General features: G+C 44.4%; 1 protein-coding gene across 1 annotated transcript in view; it reads left to right on the top strand.

The window, feature by feature from the left end:
• The first annotated feature begins 2,296 nt into the window (after positions 1–2,296).
• SLC4A5 (solute carrier family 4 member 5) overlaps positions 2,297–22,620 on the top strand; it is a 111,323-nt gene continuing 90,999 nt past the window's right edge. The window contains exons 1-5 of the mRNA XM_024211427.2: positions 2,297–2,372; positions 2,975–2,977; positions 3,565–3,720; positions 15,459–15,482; positions 21,864–21,993. Coding sequence (XP_024067195.2) covers positions 2,303–2,372; positions 2,975–2,977; positions 3,565–3,720; positions 15,459–15,482; positions 21,864–21,993 — 383 coding nt within the window. The 5' untranslated portion in view covers positions 2,297–2,302. The remainder of the gene's footprint in view (positions 2,373–2,974; positions 2,978–3,564; positions 3,721–15,458; positions 15,483–21,863; positions 21,994–22,620) is intronic.

The following is a 22,620-nucleotide window of genomic DNA, read 5'->3' as shown; positions in this document are numbered from 1 at the left end:
GCCCAGAGCTGGCTATCTGATCACTCTCAAAGTGACTTTGAAAGGCATTGATTTTACTGCCACTACTAGTAACCATCCTCTTGTCTTCATCAAGTGTGAAGGGCAATCACTGTAGGTGAGATAATTAGGAAACTAATTACTATTCTTGATGAAAACACAAAAACTCCATTCAAAATAAAACCGTATGTGAGAATTATGAGCAAAAAGCAGGACAAATATTTACCAAAATGGGTCCGTGCATGATGAAAATGCAAATTCCACTTAAGAGAAGCAGTAGGACAATAATACTTTGCATCTGTAGATTACTTTTTTATATACTTTTTTCATCCTCAAACCACTTCATAAAGGGAGGTCAGTATCATTTTTTTTAAGATTGGGGGGGCGGGGGAAACTTCAGCAAAGAGGTGGAATGACTTTCCAGAAGTCTCAAAGCAAAGTCTGCACTACAACCCAGGTCTCCTGTCTCCCAGCCCCACGGCTATAACAACTAGACTGCTTTAGCCTTTTGCCTCTGAAAACTGTGATATCCCCAACAAGCCAGTCTGCCTAACCAAGCCAGCATCTGCACTTGGCATGCTCTTTAAAGCCTATGACCCGTAGAATTGCCAGCAGTTACAAGTTAGCTCACAGCTCTTTCTAAGCAAGCACCTTTATTTTAAGGGGAAAGCATTACAGAGAAAACATATTAAAATATATGTTTAATATGTACATGCTTGCAGAGATCACCACCCGCCCCCAACTCCAATTTCAGGCTATGACAGGTGTCAGTCCTTCCAACCCTTCCCTAAGGATTGGGACCCCCGGCCCCTGCCTTGGACAGAAGGTCCTGTCTGTTGGCTGGATCTGAGAGAGCCCTTAATTTAAACTCAGGCTATTAATCCAAAAGTCCTTTCTTTGTCCAGTGGCTTCTGGAGAATCCATTTTGAAGCAGTATATGTGAGCCTCTCCAGGTGGCAGTGCCCCTATGGACATGTTAAAACCTGAGTGAATTTGCCTAAACATCCCTCCGCCTCCAGCCACTGTTCTTCGTTCCTGGAGGGCTGTGGTCACTCTCTCCAATGGAATTTCATACAGTCGCAGGCCCACAATGAGTCCTCCCAAAGATATTGCAGGAGATTGCCATATATGTGTGTCTCTCTCTAGGAGTGAGTGGGTAGTTCAGTCTCCACGGCCTGTCTAGTTCTTGGCCTTTCTGTTGAGACAGCCAGTTAGGATCGGTGGTTGTGATGTAGATGCTAGGAACTGAGCTGAGAACCTCATGTTGCCCAAGTCACCAGACAAACGTCAAAAGCCGTTGCTACCTAATCACCCATTGCAATGAGTCACATTTGAACTTGGTGATATATGGCCTGGTGCAGCCACAATGAGAATCAAAAGGACCGGGTTTTTTTGTTCTGTGTTTGTACAGCACCTAGCACAGTGAGGTCCAGGTCCATGATAGAGCCCCTACATGCTACAGGAATACAAATAATAAGGAGTAATAAAAAGGGAAGCCTTTCCTTTGACTTTAATGGCAGTTGGATCAGGTACCTACAGCTCGGATAGCTTCTGTATCTCATTACAAACCTCCTAACCTAGCTAGTTCCCTTACAAAAATAATATTAAAAACCCAATCACTTCTGTGAATTTAGGCCTCTTGTTCATTAAATATTTCCCTTGTAATTATGCGTATTGCAGTAGAAGCTAGGAGCCCCAATCATGTACCAGCCGCCCATTTTGCTAGGCCCTGTACAAACACAGAATGAAACAATGTTTTCAGACCTTCTTCTCTCCAATGCTTTGCCTGTCTTGTCTATTTAGGCTGTAAGTTCTTGGGGCAAGGACTGTCTCTCACCAGCTGACTGTACCGTGCCTAGCACAATGGTCGCCATCTCTGTTGGGGTCTGTAGGCACTACTGTAACACAAATAACATTTATTAAGCAACGTCCTCCACACTGCCCCCCAGCAATGTGTCTTAGCCCAGATCTGGCAGAACCACCTCAGGGGATCGGCAAGAAACTTCAGCCTTCGTCAGTATTGATTTATTATTTATTTGCATTGCTGGAGCATCTAGAAAAAGGACCGGGCCCCACTGTGCCAGGCACTGTACAAACACAAAACTAAAGGATGGCCCCTGCCCCAAAAAGATGACAATTTTAATAATAGTCTCTTACCACTGATGTGGAGCCAGATGCCTCTCTCTAGAGAATCTCTTATTGATCTAAAATGAAAATATTTTTTCTTAAAAGCCATGTTCTAATTATTTTTCTTTCTTTCCTGCCCCCCTTGAATCCCTCAGCTCTCTCCTCTCGTGGTTCAATCATGATGGATGAGGATGATGGATTGAGTGAAAGAGGTCTCAGCAACTCCAGGAAGAGATATGATGATGATGGTAAGAGAAATTCCAGGTGTTCCACAATTTGCCTTGGGAGGCTGATTCTGCTCCCATTGAAGTCCAATGTCAAAACTCTCATTGACTTCAGTGATCGATTAATCTACCTACCTACCTACTTATATGGCCCTCATCACTGCAGTATGTCACAATCATTAATGGATTCGTTCGCCCAAACCCTCCTGGGAGGTAGGGAAGTGCTATCTCCATTTATAGATGAAGAACTAAGGCCCCGGACAGCTCTAAGTGACATGTTCATGGGCACACAGGGACTCTGTGGCTGAGCTGTGAATTGAACCCAGATATCCTGAGTCCTAGTCTAATGCCCTGTCTATCCACTAGACCAATGTTTCTCAGCTCATGGGTCATGACAACCAAAGGGGTTGCAAGGCATTGAAAAACGTATTTGTTCGGAAGAAAAGAAAATCTCACTCCTCACACACCCTTACTCTTCCAAGTCAAGTATTCTCTATCAACTTCTCAAAGCACACTCACAAATAAGACTTCTTGTTATCCTAGATACCTTTTTTTTTACTCTTTTCTATTAAATGTAAGGGGTACATGAATGTTTTTGACTTTGACTAAGAGGTGGACAGTTTGAGAAGGTTGAGAAACCACTGCCTTAGACTTCCTACTAGACAGCTGACGCCCAATCCTGAGAGGTGTTGAGCACCCACAACTCCTGTTGAAGTCTGTGGAAGCTGTAGCTACTCAGCATGTCTCAGAATAGGGCTGTTCAGTTGGTCTGAAGACTACCTTGCAAGGTAATATTCCTTGGAGTAGTGGAATAGAGAAGTGATGCCAAAATTCGAGGCGAAATGGATAAAATTTGTCATGTTTCCATCTAAATAAGGAAAAACGTCCTTTGTGGAGGTGAAACATGGTTTGGCATAGTCTTGCACCCCAATGTATCAGTGGGGATGCGTGTTATGGTGCTTCTAGGGGTGCTGATGAGATGCAGAACCCAAGGGCTTGCCTACTTGTGGACTCCATAGCATCGATGGGTTTGGGAGTAGTCAGACATTTTTGTTAGCATGATAGTAAAGTTTGGTGTTTCAGGCCTAATGGGGTGGGGAGAGCATATGGAAGAACTGGCTTTTATCCACAAGTGAAAAGCTGTGAGGTTTGTACACCCAGAGCCCTGCTTCTGCATGGAAAGTTCCTTGGTGGGTTTCTTTTTTCTCCATTGCAGACTACCATTCCATTTACATCGGGGTGCCAATGCCACGGGGCTACAGGAGGAAAAGGCGCAGACGGAGATCCACCTCCAGCCGGGATAAAACCAGCGAGAATGAAAGGCTCTACGAGCGCCAGGACCGATCAGATACCGATGAAGGAGGGCAAGCAAGCTACGACAATGGGAACGACAACGCCAGCAGGACGAGTAAGTCCCAGTTGTGCTATACCCCGCAATCAAGAAAAGGAATTGGGCTCTCGCTAGATCAGATTTCCTGAGGTGGTCTGTGCGGTCCTCTATAATGCTTGCATCATTTTTTTCAACAAATTGTGTTTTTCATTTAAAAAAACAGGGCTTGAATTCAATTCCAAATTTGGCCAATTAAAAAAAAAAAGGTGAAAAACACCTGAAACTGCCAAATCGAAATGAAAAATTTGAAAACAAAATCATTTGAAGTTGACCGAAAACATTTTGGTTGACTCTAAATGAATCAAAACACTGGGGAAAAATCATTTAGAGGTATAGAAACATTTCATTCAATTGAAAATTAATTTTTTTCAGCTTTTCAACTGGACAAAAACTTTTGAAAGTTTCATTTTGGTTCAGATTTTTTTTTTTTTTTTATTTTTTTATTATTTATTATTCAATTCAGCCCCAGACCCAAAAAACCATTATTCACTCAAGTTTAGTCCTCTGTAGCACTCAGGCTGACATAGCCTTTTGTACCTTCACCACAGGGGGACAGTACTCAGATGTTCCAGAGCTGGCTTTGTACTCCCCTAATTCCCACAGCTGCCAGGGGCCAATTTGGTACTTGGCTGTGTAAGAATGGCCTAAAGGCTTCTCTAAATTATAGGTGGTTGCACTGGCCACAAAGGGTCTGTTCAGGCAGCTCAGGGCTGCTGAAGCACAAGTCTTGTTGCCGGGGTCTCTTTCAGCCCATGCAGTTTAGGAAGAATGAGCTGGATTCAGTTCTGCTTTGTGCAGCATCAGCAAATTTGTCAGGTATGTTCTGACTGTAGAATTGGAACATAAGAACGGCCACACTGGGTCAGACCAGTGGTCCATCTAGCCCAGTGTTCTGGCTTAGGGACACTCGGAGCATGGGGTTGCGTCCTTGACTAGCTTGGCTAATAGCCATTGATGGACCCATTCTCCATGCAATATAATTGTTAGAGATGTTTGGACTGTTTTGTCCAGTCTAATTTTACAAGCCGCCCCCCACCCACCCCAAAAAATAGGACTTCCACCATTTTCCTCAGGAAATGCACAGCTTAATAGATCTCATTGTCAGAAAGCTTTTCTCCTTATATTTGGCATAATTTCATCCGACCACTCATAGCTATACACTGTGTACTAGCTACACCAAATAAATTTCTCTCCATCCTGCATGTTTATTTTGTATTTTGTGTGACATGTGTAGTGTGTTTCCTGTAGTGGCTGGTCCGCGTACATGAGCCTATTACTGTTAATAGCAAATGTGGTACTCCTCTAGTTCAAATGGTAGCCGTCCTTGCTTTTAGTGTTGAAGGTCCTGGGTTCGTTCTCTGCTGATAAAACATGGTAAAGAAAGTAGCATTTGCAGCCTGTAGGTACAATTGTGGTCTCTTCTTCGCTATTCTAAATGGTACCAAAGACAAGAAGAACATAGCCTTAATTTTTCAAGTCCCATGACACCAGGAATTTGAAAACACACCTTTTCCTTTGTAAGCAGAGCAGATGTGATATGTTAGCCTTTGAAAGAGTCCGTATGTAATGCAGCAAGGTCATTTCAGTGCTGTGTTTTCAAAGTGTTATTGTGCTGTAAGTAATTAATGTTATTTCCTACTTCTTACTAAACAATAGAGTTAATAGCCCATATTTCTGGTCATTGAATTATGACTGAATGCAGTGCCTTTTTGCTGACCATTTTCTGGCTTTACTTTTTGCATTTTTTCCATCCTGACTTAATTGCAATATTTATAAAGTGCTTTGAGATCTACTGATGAAAAGCACTATAAAAGAGGTAGGTATTATTTCTCCTAGTTTATTATTCCAATTGCAGTAGTGTCTAAGAACCCTAGCTGAGGGTCAGGGCCCCATTGTGCTATGCAGTACACAGAAAATAACAAAAAAGACCGTCCCTGTCCCAGGGAGCTCGCAGACTAGATGTCAGACAGGACATGACAGGTGAACAGAGAAGACCGGCAGGGGCGGGGGTGGGGTGGTGAATGGGAGGGTGAGTTAGCAGAATGACCAGAATTTAGCAGAAAATGTATTCGTTGCTCTAATATATTTCAAGGTGTCATGTAATCATAGTTGTTAGAGACAGGAAAGACCCTATTGGGTCACATCTAGTCTATTTCTTCACCAGAGTAGGATTGTTCCCTACAGTTTATTCCCTAGAGCCTTGTCCAGTCTAGTTTTTAAAGCTCCTTAGCAAAGATTAACATTTTACATAGCAAAATAGCTGTCAATCTTCGTTTTAGCCCCAATATAGATGTTCTCTTCTTTTTGCTCATTTAAGAGTGCACTAAACCAAACTGCTGTAGGAGCTGGATCACAAAAAGTGACCGGATATAGGAGTTTGCTTCAGAATCCTCTCTTTAAGAGCACAATTTTGTACTCACCATAGATTCTGCTTGCGATTCATTCATGCTTTTCACTGGCAAAGCATTCCAGCAATTCCCTGGCAAAAGTGCACTTGTAAAACCAGAGTACCAGTCTGGAAATCATGCCTCTAATTCCTTATACTTAAACTTTGTTTTCTTTCACTTGGCAAAGCATAGTGTCCCAGTTAGTTATTCAATGTGACTTACATATAGAGGCCGTGCATTAAAGCTAAATGATAGCAAACCTGTAGGATCAACAGCGCAGGCTTGTCTTCTATTTGACGATCTCCAATAAAAGGTGCTGGAAATGGTAAAGGTTTCTGACTGTGGCTAGTTATGGGGAGTACAGTCCTTTGTAGTTGTTGCAAGTTGTTTCTGAATAATGCAGCATTTACAAAGCAAGTGTTCGCAATTGTGTATTTGAAACAGTCTCCAAAGCACTTAGTGGAGCACTCTAACCCTGCATAGAGTCCTCAATTTACCTTACCTTACCTTGAAGGAAATAAATCCAATGCAATATTCCTGATGGATGGATGTCAGTATCTGAAGATGAGGCCCAGCGTGCGTATGATGCAATATGAAGGAACAGTAAAGCACGAGGCACATGGAGAATCCAAAACATTTAGGATTTAAACCAGCTAAAATAGGGCCTGTTCAGCAGTTCAACTCATACTTTGGCAGAACTCCCATTGACTTCTGTGGGGAATTTTGCCTGAGTAAAGAGGCATAGGGCTCTGTCCGTGCTTGGAATAAATATGTGCAGCATTTCTGAAGTTGTAGAGATTATATCAAAACCTGTGCCGCTGTTCCCATCCTCCCACCTCTCTCTCTCATTTCCCCCCCTCTCATTCACTCTCTCTCACACACGCCAGTTCGCTCACCTCTTGTACAGGCATCTCGGTGGATTTGGTAACTTCACGTCATGAGAGCTGAAGAGAGAGGAAAGTGCTTTATATTCTCTATAATCTGCTCATTAAGCTGTGGAGTTTAACAAGACTGAGTGGATAAAGGAGGAAGTTTGGGGTGTTTTTTGTTTGGTGTGGTGTACGTTTAACGGGGCAAAGAATGCAAACCATTCCAGGTAAGAACTATTCCACATGCTATTTCCAGTCTCTTTCCAGTCTTAAAAACCTTGGTGCTCCTGGGCTTTGTTTCTTGCTTACACAAGCCATTTTTTAACTGATCTAGGGGCCGGTAAAACGCGACAGCATTGTTTCTGTTTGCAAGTGTAAGAGAAATTGATTAGCAAGACAGTGTGGCATCTTGGAATCTGATGTGCTTGCTGAAAATAAACTTTTTGGTAGCAAACACAGCTCCTTCATGTCTGAAGGGGTAAGAAAGGTGTTTTTGACTGGTGTCGCTGTCCCTTCCAGCCTGCAAACTGAGCCTTAAAAATGTGGCACAGCTGACCCCAAAAAATATAACACAAGGAGTTTAGCAGTAAGCCCACATGCATGCTAGAGAGAGAGAGCCTTCCATTTTGTAGCCCGTTGCTGCATCACAGTGTTCTGGAAGTGGGATAGAAGAGGCAAATTGCATCTAGAATGGGATGTTGGTCTTAGACAGAGGGATAATTTAGAGCGGTGGGCTGAGCTTTTCAATTTTTCAATTAATGGAAATTGGGCATCTAAATCCTCTAAGTGGTTCTCAGTCCTGAGGTTCAATAAGTGCTGCTGCTGGGATGCTTTATTGTAGAAGGCAGCTAGTTGCAAGGATCATCTCTGTTGAACAACCAGTGTTGCTGCTATCCTTCTTTTTAGGGGGCAAGGAATGGACAGCAAAGGAGAAAAAAGCCCATTGTATGTTCTGATTGTCCTGCAAAATGAGACCTGCAGAAAATGAATGTCTCTCTTTTGAAGGAATGGATAATTACAGTTGTCAAGCACCATTAGATAGTTGGCATTTCAAACAGATGCTAGGTGCTTGTTAATTATTTGTTATGCCAAGTCTAGTTGAAAACTGCAGTCAGTGCCGATTGTGCACGGCTTTTATTCTTTTAATGGCAGCCACTTTCTATATATATATATATATGATACACAAGAGAAGCAAAACCAGAGTTGGCCTTTGTTTTGTAAAACCACATTAGCTGGGGCTTTTATCATGTTGGGGAAAGGTTTGGGAAGTAGTTCTGGGGGCTTGGTGCATCTTTAATATAGATATATGCATGTAACAATACAAGTATTACATTGTGTTATTCTGTGCAATGATCCATTTTAATATAATCTGTTTTATCTGTAGTATTAATGTTGAGCTAAATCTTCAGCTCTGGAAAGTTTGGGGCTTGATTCTGATCTCACTATGGTTTAAATTAGGGGTAACTCCACTAAAGCCTGTGGAGTTGCACTGATATAAAACTGTGGAGAGACTAAAATCTGTCATCTTGGCAATATCTTTCTTAATTCTTTGGGTTTTTTTAAATTACATTAATGTGATCTATTCCTGCCCAAACAGTGGATCTCTTTATGACCTTTGATAAAGTTCCTAGCATAAGTGTATGCATTCTGGTTTAGCTTTAGTGAATTGCCTTTCAAAAGTGCAAAAACTCTGCAAGCATTTGGGTCACTTTTGCTCCAAAAGTGCAAAAAGCTTTTATTAAACTAGCCGTTCGCATTCGTATGCTCTCTTAACTCGGTGCCCTGCAAGGTGGCCAATGACTCCAAGTAGTAAATTGAGGGAGCGTTCTAATGAGGATAGTTTTAATAAGGCTGAGATGTCAAAACCTTGCAAGAATGTTGTATCGGTGCTTCTTTGAAGATGCCCAGTTTGCATGCTCAAAATAAAATCACCATTAAATATCTTCCTAACTGAACATCTGGTATCTTCATTGACGAAGCTGAATGATGTATCAGATTTACCAGCTGAAAAAAAATTAATAAGATCCACATAAGTGCCTGAAACTATGGCCAGGCTAAGATAGGCTTTGTTTATTTCAGGAAGGAAAAGATCCCTCAGGTGAATAAATACCAAGCATTCTCTCCAGCAGCTTCCTGCTCCCACTGCTCAGTGAAGTCCTATCAATGTTGGTTTAGCAAATAACTCTTTGTTTGGGTCAGTGACCCCGGTCAGGGGAACAATGTGACTAAGAGTCTAGAGGAGGAAGAGACCTGAAAAATGATATCACTTGCATGATATTGAATGACTAGGTATGCTGTGAATGGAGGGAAGGCAGTAGCTCAAGGATCCCGGCAAAACTGCACAGTGCAGAAAGTACGTGTTATGTGTAGACAGATCGGCTTAGACCTTAAGCTGGGGGAAAGAAAGAAAAAACCCTCTTTTCTAGGTAAATGTTCCCCTTTGTCTTTTGTTTTCGTCAATGGCTGACAAAAAAAAATTTCTTCACAAATGCACTCAGAATAGAAAGTTACAATGTTAAACGACCTTTAGGTACAGATGTGGCCCCCTCACAGTCTTTCAGGCATTTATCCTCAGAGCACCGCTGGGAGGCAGGGCAGTGCTATTATCCCCACTGGGGGAACTGAGTCACAGAGAGGCTAAAAGTCTTGCCCAAAGTCACACAGGAAGTCTGTGGCAGAGCAGGGTCTCCCAAGTCCTAGGTTAGGGCCAAGAGCTGGGAAGATCCAGCCTGGAGAAAAGAAGGTGTCTAGAACTTTGCAAAGGGATGTTAAAGGTAGGACACAATTCCTCTCTGTCATTAGAGACAGAAGAAAGGTGACTGGCTGAAGCTACAGTAGGGAAAATATAGATTAGATTAAAATAGCTACTGTCGGTGATGGGAGAAGTTTCCAAGGGCCGTTACGGATTCCCCTCAATGGCTTGGACTAGGATATGCCCTTTTGTCAAGGCTGGTATAGGAATAATTAACTTGGTACTTGCACATGGCTGCAGAGAGGCTGGCAGCAGGGACTCCAATACAGAATAGCTCTTGTCCATCTCTCCCTTGGTGTCTCTGTGGGATGGAGCCCTTAGAGGGTCCCCAACCAACGAGCTCTGTGCCCCCAGGGGGAAGGTCCTTTCCCTCCAACTGAGAAAGTTGCATAGAGTTGAGGTTGTCCCCCAACTCCTCCCCCTTCCCAGGGCAAAGCCTGAGACCCCCCCCCCCCCCGCAGCTGTGGCATTTATTTATTATCATGTAGATTTTTATGCTTTTCAAGGCAGAGACCTGTCTTGTGTGTGTGTTCTGTGAAGCACCCATCTGGCTGCCACATCATCATCATAATTATTTTTAACCCATGTTGTTCATCCTCTCAGCGGGGTGATGTATCACAAACCGCTTTCCTATTGACCTGGGGAGAGGGGGTCTAATCTTTTGCATAACAGACCCCGCACTGGCTCTACTGCCATCAGGGAGCTCCATGGCCAGAGGAGGGGGGCTTTTTTGTTTTGTGCATGTACAGTGCCTACCGCACTGGGGTCCCAATCCCTGCTTATGGCCCCATGTTGCTACCACAATGCAAAGAATACATCAGCATCATCAGGGTGCAGAGCTTGAAGCTCAAGTGACTGTAGCATTGCAATAGAAGGGGACTGATACCATCCTTATTCTCATGTCCGTGAGCTCCCCATACCATTGCAGGGCTGAGGGATCGGATCAGAAAGCGTTACTGGCCTCTCAGCTCAGATCCTCTGCTTTTATCCCAGCATTGCTTTTTGCAAGAGAGATTCTGAAATGTACCTAATGTATGTCGGTCGTGAACTCTCTGGGGTTGTGTCTTCCTTTGTGTTGGTGCAGCAACTAGCACGACAGGCCCCTGATTCCAACCAGAGCCTCAGAGCATGACAATAATTAATCATAATAATGACCAAGCCTCTGGTGGTGTGGCTTAAGGGTCGTAAGCAGTAAAGCCGGCTAAACTATAATGCAATGGACGTCCTAGTCTTTCACGGCAGTTATGAATTCTGCTTCACCTGATTTTTAGGGACGGGAAAGGCTGTATTTCTGGCTGCAGCAGGAGGTTTCCTTTTACACATATGTACCAATTTAATTAGCCCCTTTCTTGAGTACCGTATTTGGCCGACTTTCTTATTTCCAAGTTCTAGAGCAGTGGGATTCCGTTAACAAAGACATTTTCATAAGTGGATTAACATCTGACACATTAAGAGAGTGCTAAAACCCAACAGTTTATTCAAATACACGGTGTCCGAGGAGACCGACATGTGGTTGGGTTAAACCCTTGTTTGAGCAACTCGCCACCAACAGCGGAGGAGACAACCCTCCCAACCCAAACCAGCAGCTCTGCACCTTTGCGGAAGTTCCTGTCCTTGTATCCAGGTTACATAGTGAAATGCCAGGGTGATTAGGAGACAAAATTGGTTCTAACAGTATAAGTCCTTCTGGGTACAGGGACTGTATCTTTATTTTGTAATGTGCCAAGAGTATTGTTAGAATGTTAAAAATAATAATTGTAACGTGGGCCACTCAGGCAAAATTTCTATTGACTTCAATGCCGGAAGTTTGAATCCAGATTTGATCCTGCAAGCATAGGTCTAAACTCCCCTCTTAGCTTTGCAGAGCACAGTTCTCCAAAGGTGGTTCTTATGTGTAACTCAGGCGCACGCATGGAGTGGGGAATAGGCTGGAAGAGATTCTCCTGTGCAATTTGGAGAGGAGATTTAGCCCTCAAGTTAGAGACACAAAAAAGTCTCTCCATTTGCAGCCATGTCTGTTACGAACATGATGCTTCATAGGCCAGTGAGCAGGGGATATTAAAGGAGCTGAAGATGGTTTCTCTTCATAACAGGGGAAAAACTATCAGAAGAATCAGGAGGCCTACATTTTATTCGTGGCTCTGCCACAAATTCTGATCTTGTGATGATGGGGGGGCCAGGAGGAGAACATGGCTGGATGGGTCTAGACAGGCTCACTGTGTGACCTAGGGCAAGTCCGGTAAACTCCGTATTCCTCCACTTCCTCCCCTGTAAAACAAAGGGAGGGGGCAGTGTGGGGAGGGGCAATGCCCTGCCAACCTCATGGGAGTGTTTGATGCTAAGTTTGTAATCATTTGTTAAGTGCTTTGAGACCTTCGAGTGGAAGGCACTGAGGAAGTGTGGAATATGATAATTACTACTGGATTGAACCCAGCGTGCATGTAGAATGGGTGTCGCTCTTGTTTGGGGGGGATTATTTTACTTTATACAACTTTGGAGGGGGAGTGTTTGTTTGGATAAGCATGCCATGTAAACTTAGAAGATTCAGGACTGTATATAAGAGGGGAACCACTTACAAGGGGGAGAGAAATGTCAGAATGAGGATGTCTACTGAGGGTATGTCTACACTACAGGATTAATCCGAATTTAGATAATTCGAATTTGGGAAACAGGTTGTATAAATTCGATTGTGCGCGGCCACACTAAGCACCTTAATTCGGTTTTAAACCACATTAATTCGGTGGTGTGCGGCCACACTACCCCATTAACTTAAACACAGTAATTCGGTGGTGTGCGTCCACACTAACCCTAATTCGAATTAACAAAATCGATTTAGGCTCTACTCCGTTCGTCGAGGTGGAGTACAGAAATCGATTTAAAGGGCCCTTTAATTCGAATTAACTGGCTCTGTAGTGTGGACGGGTGAAGGGTTAATTCGGATTAAGGCAGCTAAATCCGAATTAAAGTCCTAGTGTAGACCAGGCCTGAGTATAAGTAGCGTGAGCGTTGTAAGATCTACAATATATACGTCGACTCAAGGCTTGTCGACATGAGAAACCAATATAAACCAGTGCAAAAGGCTGTGTGGGCATTTACTTCAGTATAGGGGTGGTTTATTTTGGTTTAGCTCAGGTCAATCAGGAACAGGTTAAACTAAACTGGGAAAAGGCCTCTCTTGTACCAAAATAAGAGTGTCCACAGAGTCTTTTACGCCAGTGTCATTCTATTGGTTTCAGTTCACACCTCAAGTTATACCGGTGCGACCTTCTCGTGTGGATGAGTCCAGAGTGAGTTTTTCTGGAATTGTCTCTACCTCATGTTCATTCTCTATTTTCATGAGTTATCGCCGTGGACCAGAACCTCACTCAGTGTAAATTGGCATAGGTCCATTGGCTTCACTGAACCTGGCTCAATATCTTCAATGGAGTGACACTGATTCACACCAGCCAAGAATCTGGCCCTTTGTCTGATTTTTGGTCCTGTATATGGGCAGGCCGTTATGTCCCAGAATGGGGATATACTACAACCTGGGTAAAATTCTCAAAACCATGTAATGAACAGGAGTTAGACACCTAAATCCCTTTGAGAATCTGGGCCATGGTAGCCTACGTCCCATTGAAAGAGGACTTAGGGCCAAAGGGTATGCCTATACTGCAGTCACAGGTGTGATTGCAACTCAGGCAGCCACACCCAAGCTAGCTAGTTTGGGTCCCACAGCAGTGAAGCCACTTCAGTCTTGTATAGGCCATGCTGAAGCTTTCATTGCCATGGCTTCACGAATCCAGGGGCCAAACTAGGTAGACTAAAGCTTGATCTGCAGTCACACCCTGCGATTGCGATATAGACATACTCCCAATGACTGAGGGTAACGTTTTCAAAAAAGCACCTCTCTGTATGACGCTGACATGACCACACCTTGAGTATTGTGGTCATTTCTGTGTATCTCATGGCTCAAAGGATACTGATGATGAATGGGAAGGAGTTCTGAAAGGAGGAAGAAGAAGAATCTGGAGGGGGGCAGGTTTAGGAGGAAAGATCAAAAGAAGTAGACGTGCTAAGCTTGGCTAAGTGACAACGAAGGGCCAGTCATAACTGCCTGGAAATACTTGAAGGCTGTAAGCGCCCAGGAGCAGGGAAGGATCATCTAAAGCAGTTGAATGAATGACGAGAACATTTAGGCTGAATATCAGAAGAGCTGCCTGATAGTGAGATTGTTGGCTTGTGGAATAGTCTCCCAAGGGAAAGGGTGGGAATTTATAAACCAGATTGGACAAAACACTAGCAAATGTGCTGAAGGCAGCAATTCTGCAGTGGCAGGCAAAGTGACTGGATGTTCAGAGAGGTGCTCACACTTAGGAGTGTACCTCGTGTGTGTGTGTGTGTGTGTTCTCCATTCATTCATTCTTTCCCCATCCCAAGGGATTTGGCTGCCCCAATACTTGGCCCATAGTACTTAGCTTTTTGATCCCACCTTTCTATAACGGGAAGGGCCGAATGCTTCTGTACATTTTTCGCATGTGCTGATTATTAGAAAGGGGGGGAAATCTTTTTGATTTTTAAAATTAATAGGTTAGACCAGTCACATAGTCCAAATCTAGTAAAAGTACTGGAATTAAGCACTCTGGGAATTTTCCCCACCATTAATGTAGTTGTTCTGCCTAAGTTGTGTATGTTGTGTCCTATGTGCCTATTGGTGTAACCGCTTGGGGAAGAGAAAGGACGTGTCTCCATCAATTTTGACTCACCTGTTGATGTCCCCCCTCAACATCGCTTCCGAACTCCTGCATTTTCATTCCTGCTCTCCCCTCCCCCACTAATTTACATAAATTGTGGCACCTCTGGACGTGCCATGCGATAACGTACGAGTACCGCCTTGCAGTTGGCCCAAGGATCTCTCCCTTGGGAATCCCACAGTGGTATTACCTCTGAACAAAGGTGTTCCTCCGCCGCAGGCATTTTTCAGCTGTTTGGAAGCGGACCCAAATAGCACGAGTGAATAGCATTCCAACACACCGGGCGCATGGCACGTTCTTCTGCCAGATTCCTAGCGAGAGTCTTGTGGCCTGCAATAACTGGTGTGTTCTGCTCTGCATAAAGTAGGCCCTTAAATGAGCAGATTGTTAAGGAATCTTAGGAACAGGGAAAGCCTCCTGGCCCAACATGACTGTCGTTATTTGGCAGATCCCACCTTCCTACTTTTTCTACTATCTCCTGCAAATCCCCCAGAAATAGACAATGGTCTAGGATTGCCAGAGCTGGCCTGAGACTCAGTACAGGATTCACGGGGAGGGAGGGCTGCTAATAGTACTGCCTTTTTCGTCCCTCACCATCTTTGCCTTCTAGCCGAGGCTCCATAGAAGTCTCCGCTACCCCAGCGATATGTAGCACCTACATAGGTAGGTAGATGCTACTGAGGGGCTGTGGGGAATGACCACATTCCTTTGTTGCCTTGACTAGAGTTACTCAATAAGTCAGAGTTTAAAGTCAGAAGGAACCACCAGATCATCTAATCCAATGATTCTCAATCTATTTACCATTGTGGGCCACATACAATACTACCTGTATGGCCCTGAGGATGTCACATGGGCCGCAGCTGTGTGCCGCAGGTTGAGAACCACTGAAAGTCTGACTTCCTGTGTATCAAACACAACCCCACCCATCAACAGAAATGGTGGTAGCGTTGGCAGTTTAGGGTACAAGTGGGCCTTCCAGTGACAGGTAGGCTCTGGCCACTTTGTCATTAGAAGTCTCTTTGAATGGCCCACATAAGGGGATAGAACTGGGGACCTCCAGAGCTTTGTAGATTTCATTGATTCCAAGGCCAGAAAGGACCATTATGATTATCTAGTCTGACCTTCCTGTAGAACCTCCGCAAAATAATTCCTACAGCAGATGTTTTACTAAGCATCCAGTCTTGATGTAAAAATGGCCAGTGATGGAGAATCCACCACGCTCCTTGGTAAATTGTCCCAATGGTTTTAATTACTCACACTGTTAAAAATGTACGCCTTATTTCCAGTCTGAATTTGTCTAGCTTCAACTTCCAGCCGTTGGATCGTGTTAGACCTTCCTCTGCTAGATTGAAGGGCCCATTATTACCTACTTGTTCCCTGTGTAGGTACTTTATGGACTATAATCAAGTTACCCTGTAGCCTTCTTTTTGTTAAGCTAAAAAGACTGAGCTCCTTGTGTCTATCACTAGAAGACAGGTTTTCTAATCCTTTAATGATTCTGTGGCTCTTCCCTTTCCAATTTATCAACAGCCTTCTTGAATTGTGGACACAGGATTCCAGCAGTGATCACACCAGTGCCAAATACAGAGGGAAAATCACCTCTCTACCCCTACTCAAAATTCCCCTGTTTATGCATCCAACAATTGCATTAGCTCTTCCTCAGATCGGACAAAGGAGGACCTGTAACCCACACTGACCAATGGGCTACATCTACACAGTTAGAAGCCAGCATAGAGCCTGGTTGAATTGGTCACGATGCCTGGAACTTCCTTATGTGTTGTGTTTTGGTGCCCTTCCTAGTAATTTATTCCATTAGCACATGGTATTTCCCTGATTATCTCCATTTTAGTTCTACTTTCCTAATTTTTAGCTTCTGGCCCCAGTTTAGAATCACTCACCTGGGAGAATTCTCAGTCAGCTTTATCAATTGCCCTTCATAACATTGAAGTTGTTAATGGGTCACCTTGAGGCTTCCTGTTCCCCGTGGCCCCTTCATGTTCCTTCCATTCATAGAAAAGTCCTATACAATGAAATAGGGATGGAAACAATAGGGGTTTTAGAAATGTAATAAGGCTCCCTCGAAATTACTCTGAAAAACTTATAGAATTTCATGATGAATGTGACCCTTTGTGTAGGTTTTCCAAACCATCTCATAGAATTCTACAGCAGGGAGAGATAATTATCTCTCAAATTCAGTACGGTGGTTGAGGTAATCTATAGAAAGTTTCTCCTGTTCTATCGCATTAAATAGGATGATACCAAAACTACAGAAACGCTACCACTTTCTATTATTCTGCACGACTTTTTCATAAATTAGAAACTAGAGAACTGTGACCATCTTGGTTGTCTGTGCTACCTCTCCTCCGCTGCCCATTTTTTAGCTCCCATGTCTTTTCTACACCAGCAATTTTATTAACATCTCCCACCATGATTCTTGCACCAGTTCCCCTACACCGGTATCGCTGGTGGGAAACCTAGCATAAACCAGCCATCGGTGGTTTTATCACCATGTTGTCTAGATCTGCTCTGAGCGGAGTTAGAAAAAACAGCCTTGTCAATATCTGTGCTCCCACTGTTGCTACCACCAGCGGAATTTAGCTGTTGTTAGCACAGTAGGAGAAATAGTAATGCCCAGAGCTTTTCATCAGTAGATCTCAAAGCTCTTTACAAAGGACAGTATCATTATTCCCATTTCACAGATGGGAGAAACTGAGGCACAGAGTGGGGAAGTGACTTGCTGAACGGCAGAGCCAGGAATAGAACTCGAGTGTCCTGACTCCCAGTCCAGCGCTCTAACCGCACTGCTTGCAAAAGCATCTGAGGCAGTTAAGTGCTTGACTACCTTAGTCACTTGAAAATCCCATCCATTAACAAGCATAGACGAGGCCAGAGAATGCTGGCATTTTCCACTCAAATGTATGCTTTGGTACGGGGAGAGGGAACGTGTGTTGTGACAGTCAAAGCTGAGTCCCAAAACCAAAGTTATGGGCTTAATGCAAGGATCACGGAGTGAAATTCTATGGCCTGTGCTGTGTAGGAGGTAAGACTAGAGGGTCAGAATGGTCCCTCTGAAATGCCATTCAAAGAGGGAGCAGCTTTATTTCAGCTGGAATTTAACATGGCAAAAGTTCCCGCAGCAGCCACGACAGATACTCATTGGGAGCACCTATAGATTCTTAGCTTCCTGTCTTAAGTTGTCATGTGATGTAGCTAGGTTCTGTTAAACAGTTGTCATGTTTCACACCATTCAGTAGGGAGCGAATGATTCCTAGTTATGTTGTGTGGGGAAGTTTGTGAATCACTTCTGGTGTAATGATGCTATAGTGGAGAACATGGCACTTTTATAAAAACGGATACTTTTCTAACTCCCCAAACTTTCGTGTAAGGACAGCAGCATGCAGATGCAGTTAGAATTCATCTGAATTATTGTAGTGATGGCTGCTTTTCAGAATGGGGCAGAAGAGGCTATTTAATTGGGTATTATTAATCATGCATATTCTTATTTATCACTCAGTGCTTTCCATCTAAGCTCCTTACCAAAAAGCAGGATTGTTCTCCCCATTTCCCAGGTCGGGAAAGTGACTTGCTCAAGATCACCCAGTGAGTTACTGGCGGAGACAGGACCTACTTCAGTGCCCTAAGCCCTGGATTACCCTGCCTCTCTATCACGCACGTCTCTAGGGCCTTCTATCTTCAACATACCCACAGCAACTCTGGGTGAGCGGTGAGCACTACTCCCATTTTCATGGAGACACTCAAAATAATAGTTAATTCATCATCATTAGGAGTCTTTAAATCACGACTGGATACCTTTCAAGAAGACTGCCAATATAGTCTCGACTTTTCCCTGAACTCCCCTGCCTGTCCATCTCATTATGTAGTGTCTTGTATTATAATTAGACCATCAGCTTTTTGTTCTGGGTTTGTACAGCACCTAGCACAATGGGGTCCTGGTCCATGATGAGGACTCCAAGGCGCTCCGTTGATACAAATCATGGAGTAGAACTCAGTAGTGTTCTCTTACACCAGGGGAGTGGATAACCCCCATCCACTTCAGGAATCACTGCGTGAAATTCCCTGGGCTGTGTTGCATGGAATAATGATATCATAATAATAGATTATCATTATCTTTCCTTAGACTCTAAGAAATGCTGTCTCTGTAGGTAAGAGATGCCATTAGAACTGAGGAGTTCATGGCTTCTAGCCCAGTATTCAGACCACTAGGCCTTGTCTCTCCTAGCCTGGCTAAAGTAGCATTTATTCTTAACCTCACACACATCAGCAGTGGGTTAGCATTGCGCTGGCTGTTGCCAGCCGCCTTGCACGCTGCCAAGAGATCTAAAAACATGTGAACACAGAGATTTAAGAGAAAATCCACCAAACTCGCTCAGCGATGGAGCAAGCAGTCAGGAGGGCAAGTGTGTGCTCTCCCCCTGCCTGCCCCCCTCACACGGCTACAGGGAATGCATTAGAGTCACTCAGGCGGAACAATTCAAAGGGAATGAACCGGCTCTCTCGGTAATTAAAAATGTCCTGTGCTGCTGAAACTTCTGTCCGCATCCCTGGGTGACATACCACAGCCACAGGCCTAAGCTTACTCTGACGCAGCCGCTCAATAGCGGAGCTTGTTTCGACTGTTCTTTTCTCCCCTCAACACTTAGCGGGAAACAAAGTTAATTTGTTATGACAGGAGCATTAGGCTTTGCTCCAGAGGCTTGAGCCATAAAGAAAGCAAGAAAGGGAAACTCTGAGACCGAGAGAGCACGCAAAACTCTAAGAAGCTCTCTCTCTCTCTCTCTCTCTCTCTATCTATCTCAGAATTTCACTTTCTTTCTGAGATAGAGAGACAGAAAATGTTGAGAAGGGGGGACGGAGGGGGAGAAAATCCCAGAATAGATTAATAGAAAGAGAGAGCCCTGAAACAGATTTGAATTTGATGGCTGAAAGACGGGTGAATGAGTGACCTCCACCAACTCACATATCACAGCAGGAAAAAAAATACAATTTCTAAAAGCGAAACATTGGGCCAATTTGTACAGCTCCCACTCAGGCAAAACTCCCAATGACATCAATGGAAGTCTTGTCTGAGCAACGACCTCATGTTTCGGCTCAATGTCCGAAGGAAAACAAAGCATAGAAAAGGGGGCGACAAAATTTCCCCCTGTGCTAGAGACCAGGGTTTCTTGTTTCTTACAGGGCTGTATTGCTGGTAGAAGATGCTGGCATGACAGCTCTGGACACTGAAGTCCTATGTTTAACTGCAGCAGGCACAGCACAAAGCAAGCTTCTCAACATCCCTCCCTGAGCTGGAGGTGGGACGGTTCAATCTCCGTAACCTATACGAGCCTTGGCTTCTCCACTGAAGCCACCAGCGTGATGTGATGGAAAGGGCAATTGTGCTGGTATTTCTTATTATATGGACACTTGTGCACTGGGATTGGGCTGCACCAAACTCATTTCACATAGGCCACCAAGCACCAGGTATCAGGTGGGGGAGGGATAACTCAGTGGTTTGAGCATTGGCCTGCCAAACCCAGGGTTGTGAGCTCAATCCTTGAGGGGGCCACTTAGGGCTCTGGGGCAAAATCAGTACTTGGTCCTGTTAGTGAAGGCAGGGGGCTGGACACAATGACCTTTCGGGGTCCCTTCTAGTTCTATGAGATAGGTATAGCTCCATATATTTATATTATAACTATCAGTCACTCCCCAACCTGGACTGGATTCTAGCTGGTGACTTGGAAGTTAAATGTTCTGTATCCACTTATCAGTCCCCTGAGCCATGCACTGCCGCAAAGCCAGAATTTCTCACTGAAATGGTGGAACCTTCCTGATCCAGGACCCTGCACTAGAACCCACAAAGAGTGTCACCATGTCTTGTCATGTTTCTTCCCCAGCGGGTCCAAAGAGTTAAGAAGCTCAGTCCATAAATACCTGGGGATAGCTGAGGGATCTTTAATCTAACAGGTAAAGGCAGGACATGATCCAATGCCTGGAAGCTGGAGCTAGATACATTCAAGTTAGAAATAAAGCACAGATTTTTAACGGTGTGGCAATTCACCATTGGAACAACTTCCCTGGGGAACATGGTAGATTCTCCATCACTTGATGTCTTTAAACAAAATTGGATGTCACTTTCAGAAAAAAATATATGCTCTAGCTCAACCACAAATATGTGCGTGGTGCAGGAAATGAAATTCTCTGGCCTGTGTTTTGCAGAAGGGCAGACTAGATGAACATCATGGTCCCTTCTGGCCTTAAATTCAACGGGTGAAATGTTGGCCCTTCTGTAACCGATGTCAAAATTCCTATTGACTTAAATGGGGCCAGGATTTCACCGTCTGAATCTAGCTGGTGGTTGTATCCACTGATTACCAAAATTGAGAGTGTGCACCTTCCATTCATTACATTTGCCAGTTGTTCTATATTTCAAGCCCTCTTTGTTGAGGAAACTTGGCCTGAATTGCTTTATTGTCTCGGTCTTCCTTGCTCCTCAATGGGCCTCTTGTTTCTGAATGAGTTGTTCCCTCAAACGGCTTATTGTCCTCCAAATGTCCTTTTCACTACAGGATCTAAGATATGCCTGTTGGTCCCCTCCTCCACCCTCACCCTCCTTTCTGTTTGTCCAAAGCTTTGTGGGTCAGGAGTGACTAATCTTGCTGCCCCAAAAATGCTGAATCACTTTTGTTTGCCATCAAAATTACCCCTTTAGTCTTTGCAGCGTCTTTCCTAGAAAACTAGAGCCAGGGGGCTGCTGCTCAGGCTGCCCGAATGGACTGCTACAACTGCACTTTTGGCAGCAAAGAACCCTGCTGCAATCGCTACAGCACGAGATGCCCAGCGAGGTCTTCCCAAGTCGATTTTTCAGCATGAGCAAAACGGAAGAGAAATCAAAGATTGTTTCCCCAACAGGCGGCCAGGTTTGATTAAACTGATCTGACTCTCCACCCAAAATTCAAACCCACAAAACATTTTGAAGAAACAAATTCCATTTTCTTGCTTTGGTTCCTGGTTCTGACTGGGGCTGAGTTTGAAAGGACCAAATTATCACAAGCAAAGCTGCAGTCTTTATATTTCTTGTCCGGATAGGTATATCTCAGTATCAGTTCCTTGCCATTGGTATTCTCTACCTGTGGCATTCAATGGTTTAGCCTCCTGAAGTCTGTAGTACTTTGGTCTTATTCTGGTGGTTGGGCTTGGTGTGCAGGTGGTGATCTGTGCTATACAGGAGGTGAGGTATGATCTGATGGTCCCTTCTGACCTTGAACTCTGTGACTCCATGGCTGTAACCAGGACATATTCACCAGAAAGCTCATTCTCACAAGGTTCCTAGAACCATCCACAGTTGTCCAGGGTTAAATGAACTCTTTTTATCTCCTCGCTTTAGTGTCTCCAGCTGCTGAACGCCTTCGTTACATCCTGGGTGAAGACGATGACCCTCCAAACCCCACCCTGTTCACTGAGATGGACACACTGCAGCACGACGGGGAAGAAATGGAGTGGAAAGAATCTGCCAGGTAAGGAGAGGAGACCTCACCAGCGCTGGTGATTCAGTAGGTAGTGTTATTATGCATGTATTGTGGTAGCGCTTCAGAGCCCCAATCATGGACCACCACCCCCCATTGTGCTAGGTGCTGTACAAACACAGAACAAAATGATGGTCTCTGCCCCATACAGCTTCCAGTCTAACTCAGCACTGACCTAGTGCCCCCAGCAGAGAGTTAGGAGACACTGTGCTGCTGGAGGTAGCATTGATGATTCAGTAGATGGCTTTTCCCCCCCAGAGTTAGTACTCAGCTGGTTGTCCCCTGCCTGGGGATAGGGTCCCAAAATATCCCACCGTTGTTCCCGCTAGTTGAGCTACATGAGTGGCAATATTGATGAGAGCCTTAGGGCAGATGGCTCCAGGAAGTCTCTCACATTTTAAGCACCATTTCCTCTAAGCCAGCTCAGAGCAGGTATAGATGACACAATGGTAAGTCTTGTATACGTTAGCACTCCCAATAATGGCAAATTGTAAGGGAAAAAACAAAAGAGTGTAGACAAGGCAGGGCCAGCTCCAGGCACCAGCCCAGCAAGCAGGTGCTTGGGGCGGCCAAGGGGAAGGGGCGGCACGTTGGGCTGTTCTGCAGCAATTCGGCGGC

The sequence above is a fragment of the Terrapene carolina genome, unplaced genomic scaffold (genome assembly GCF_002925995.2).
Source record: "Terrapene carolina triunguis isolate 2854851 unplaced genomic scaffold, T_m_triunguis-2.0 Scaffold53, whole genome shotgun sequence".
Classification (NCBI taxonomy): Eukaryota; Metazoa; Chordata; order Testudines; family Emydidae; genus Terrapene; species Terrapene triunguis.
This window is presented reverse-complemented; position numbering and strand designations above follow the sequence as displayed.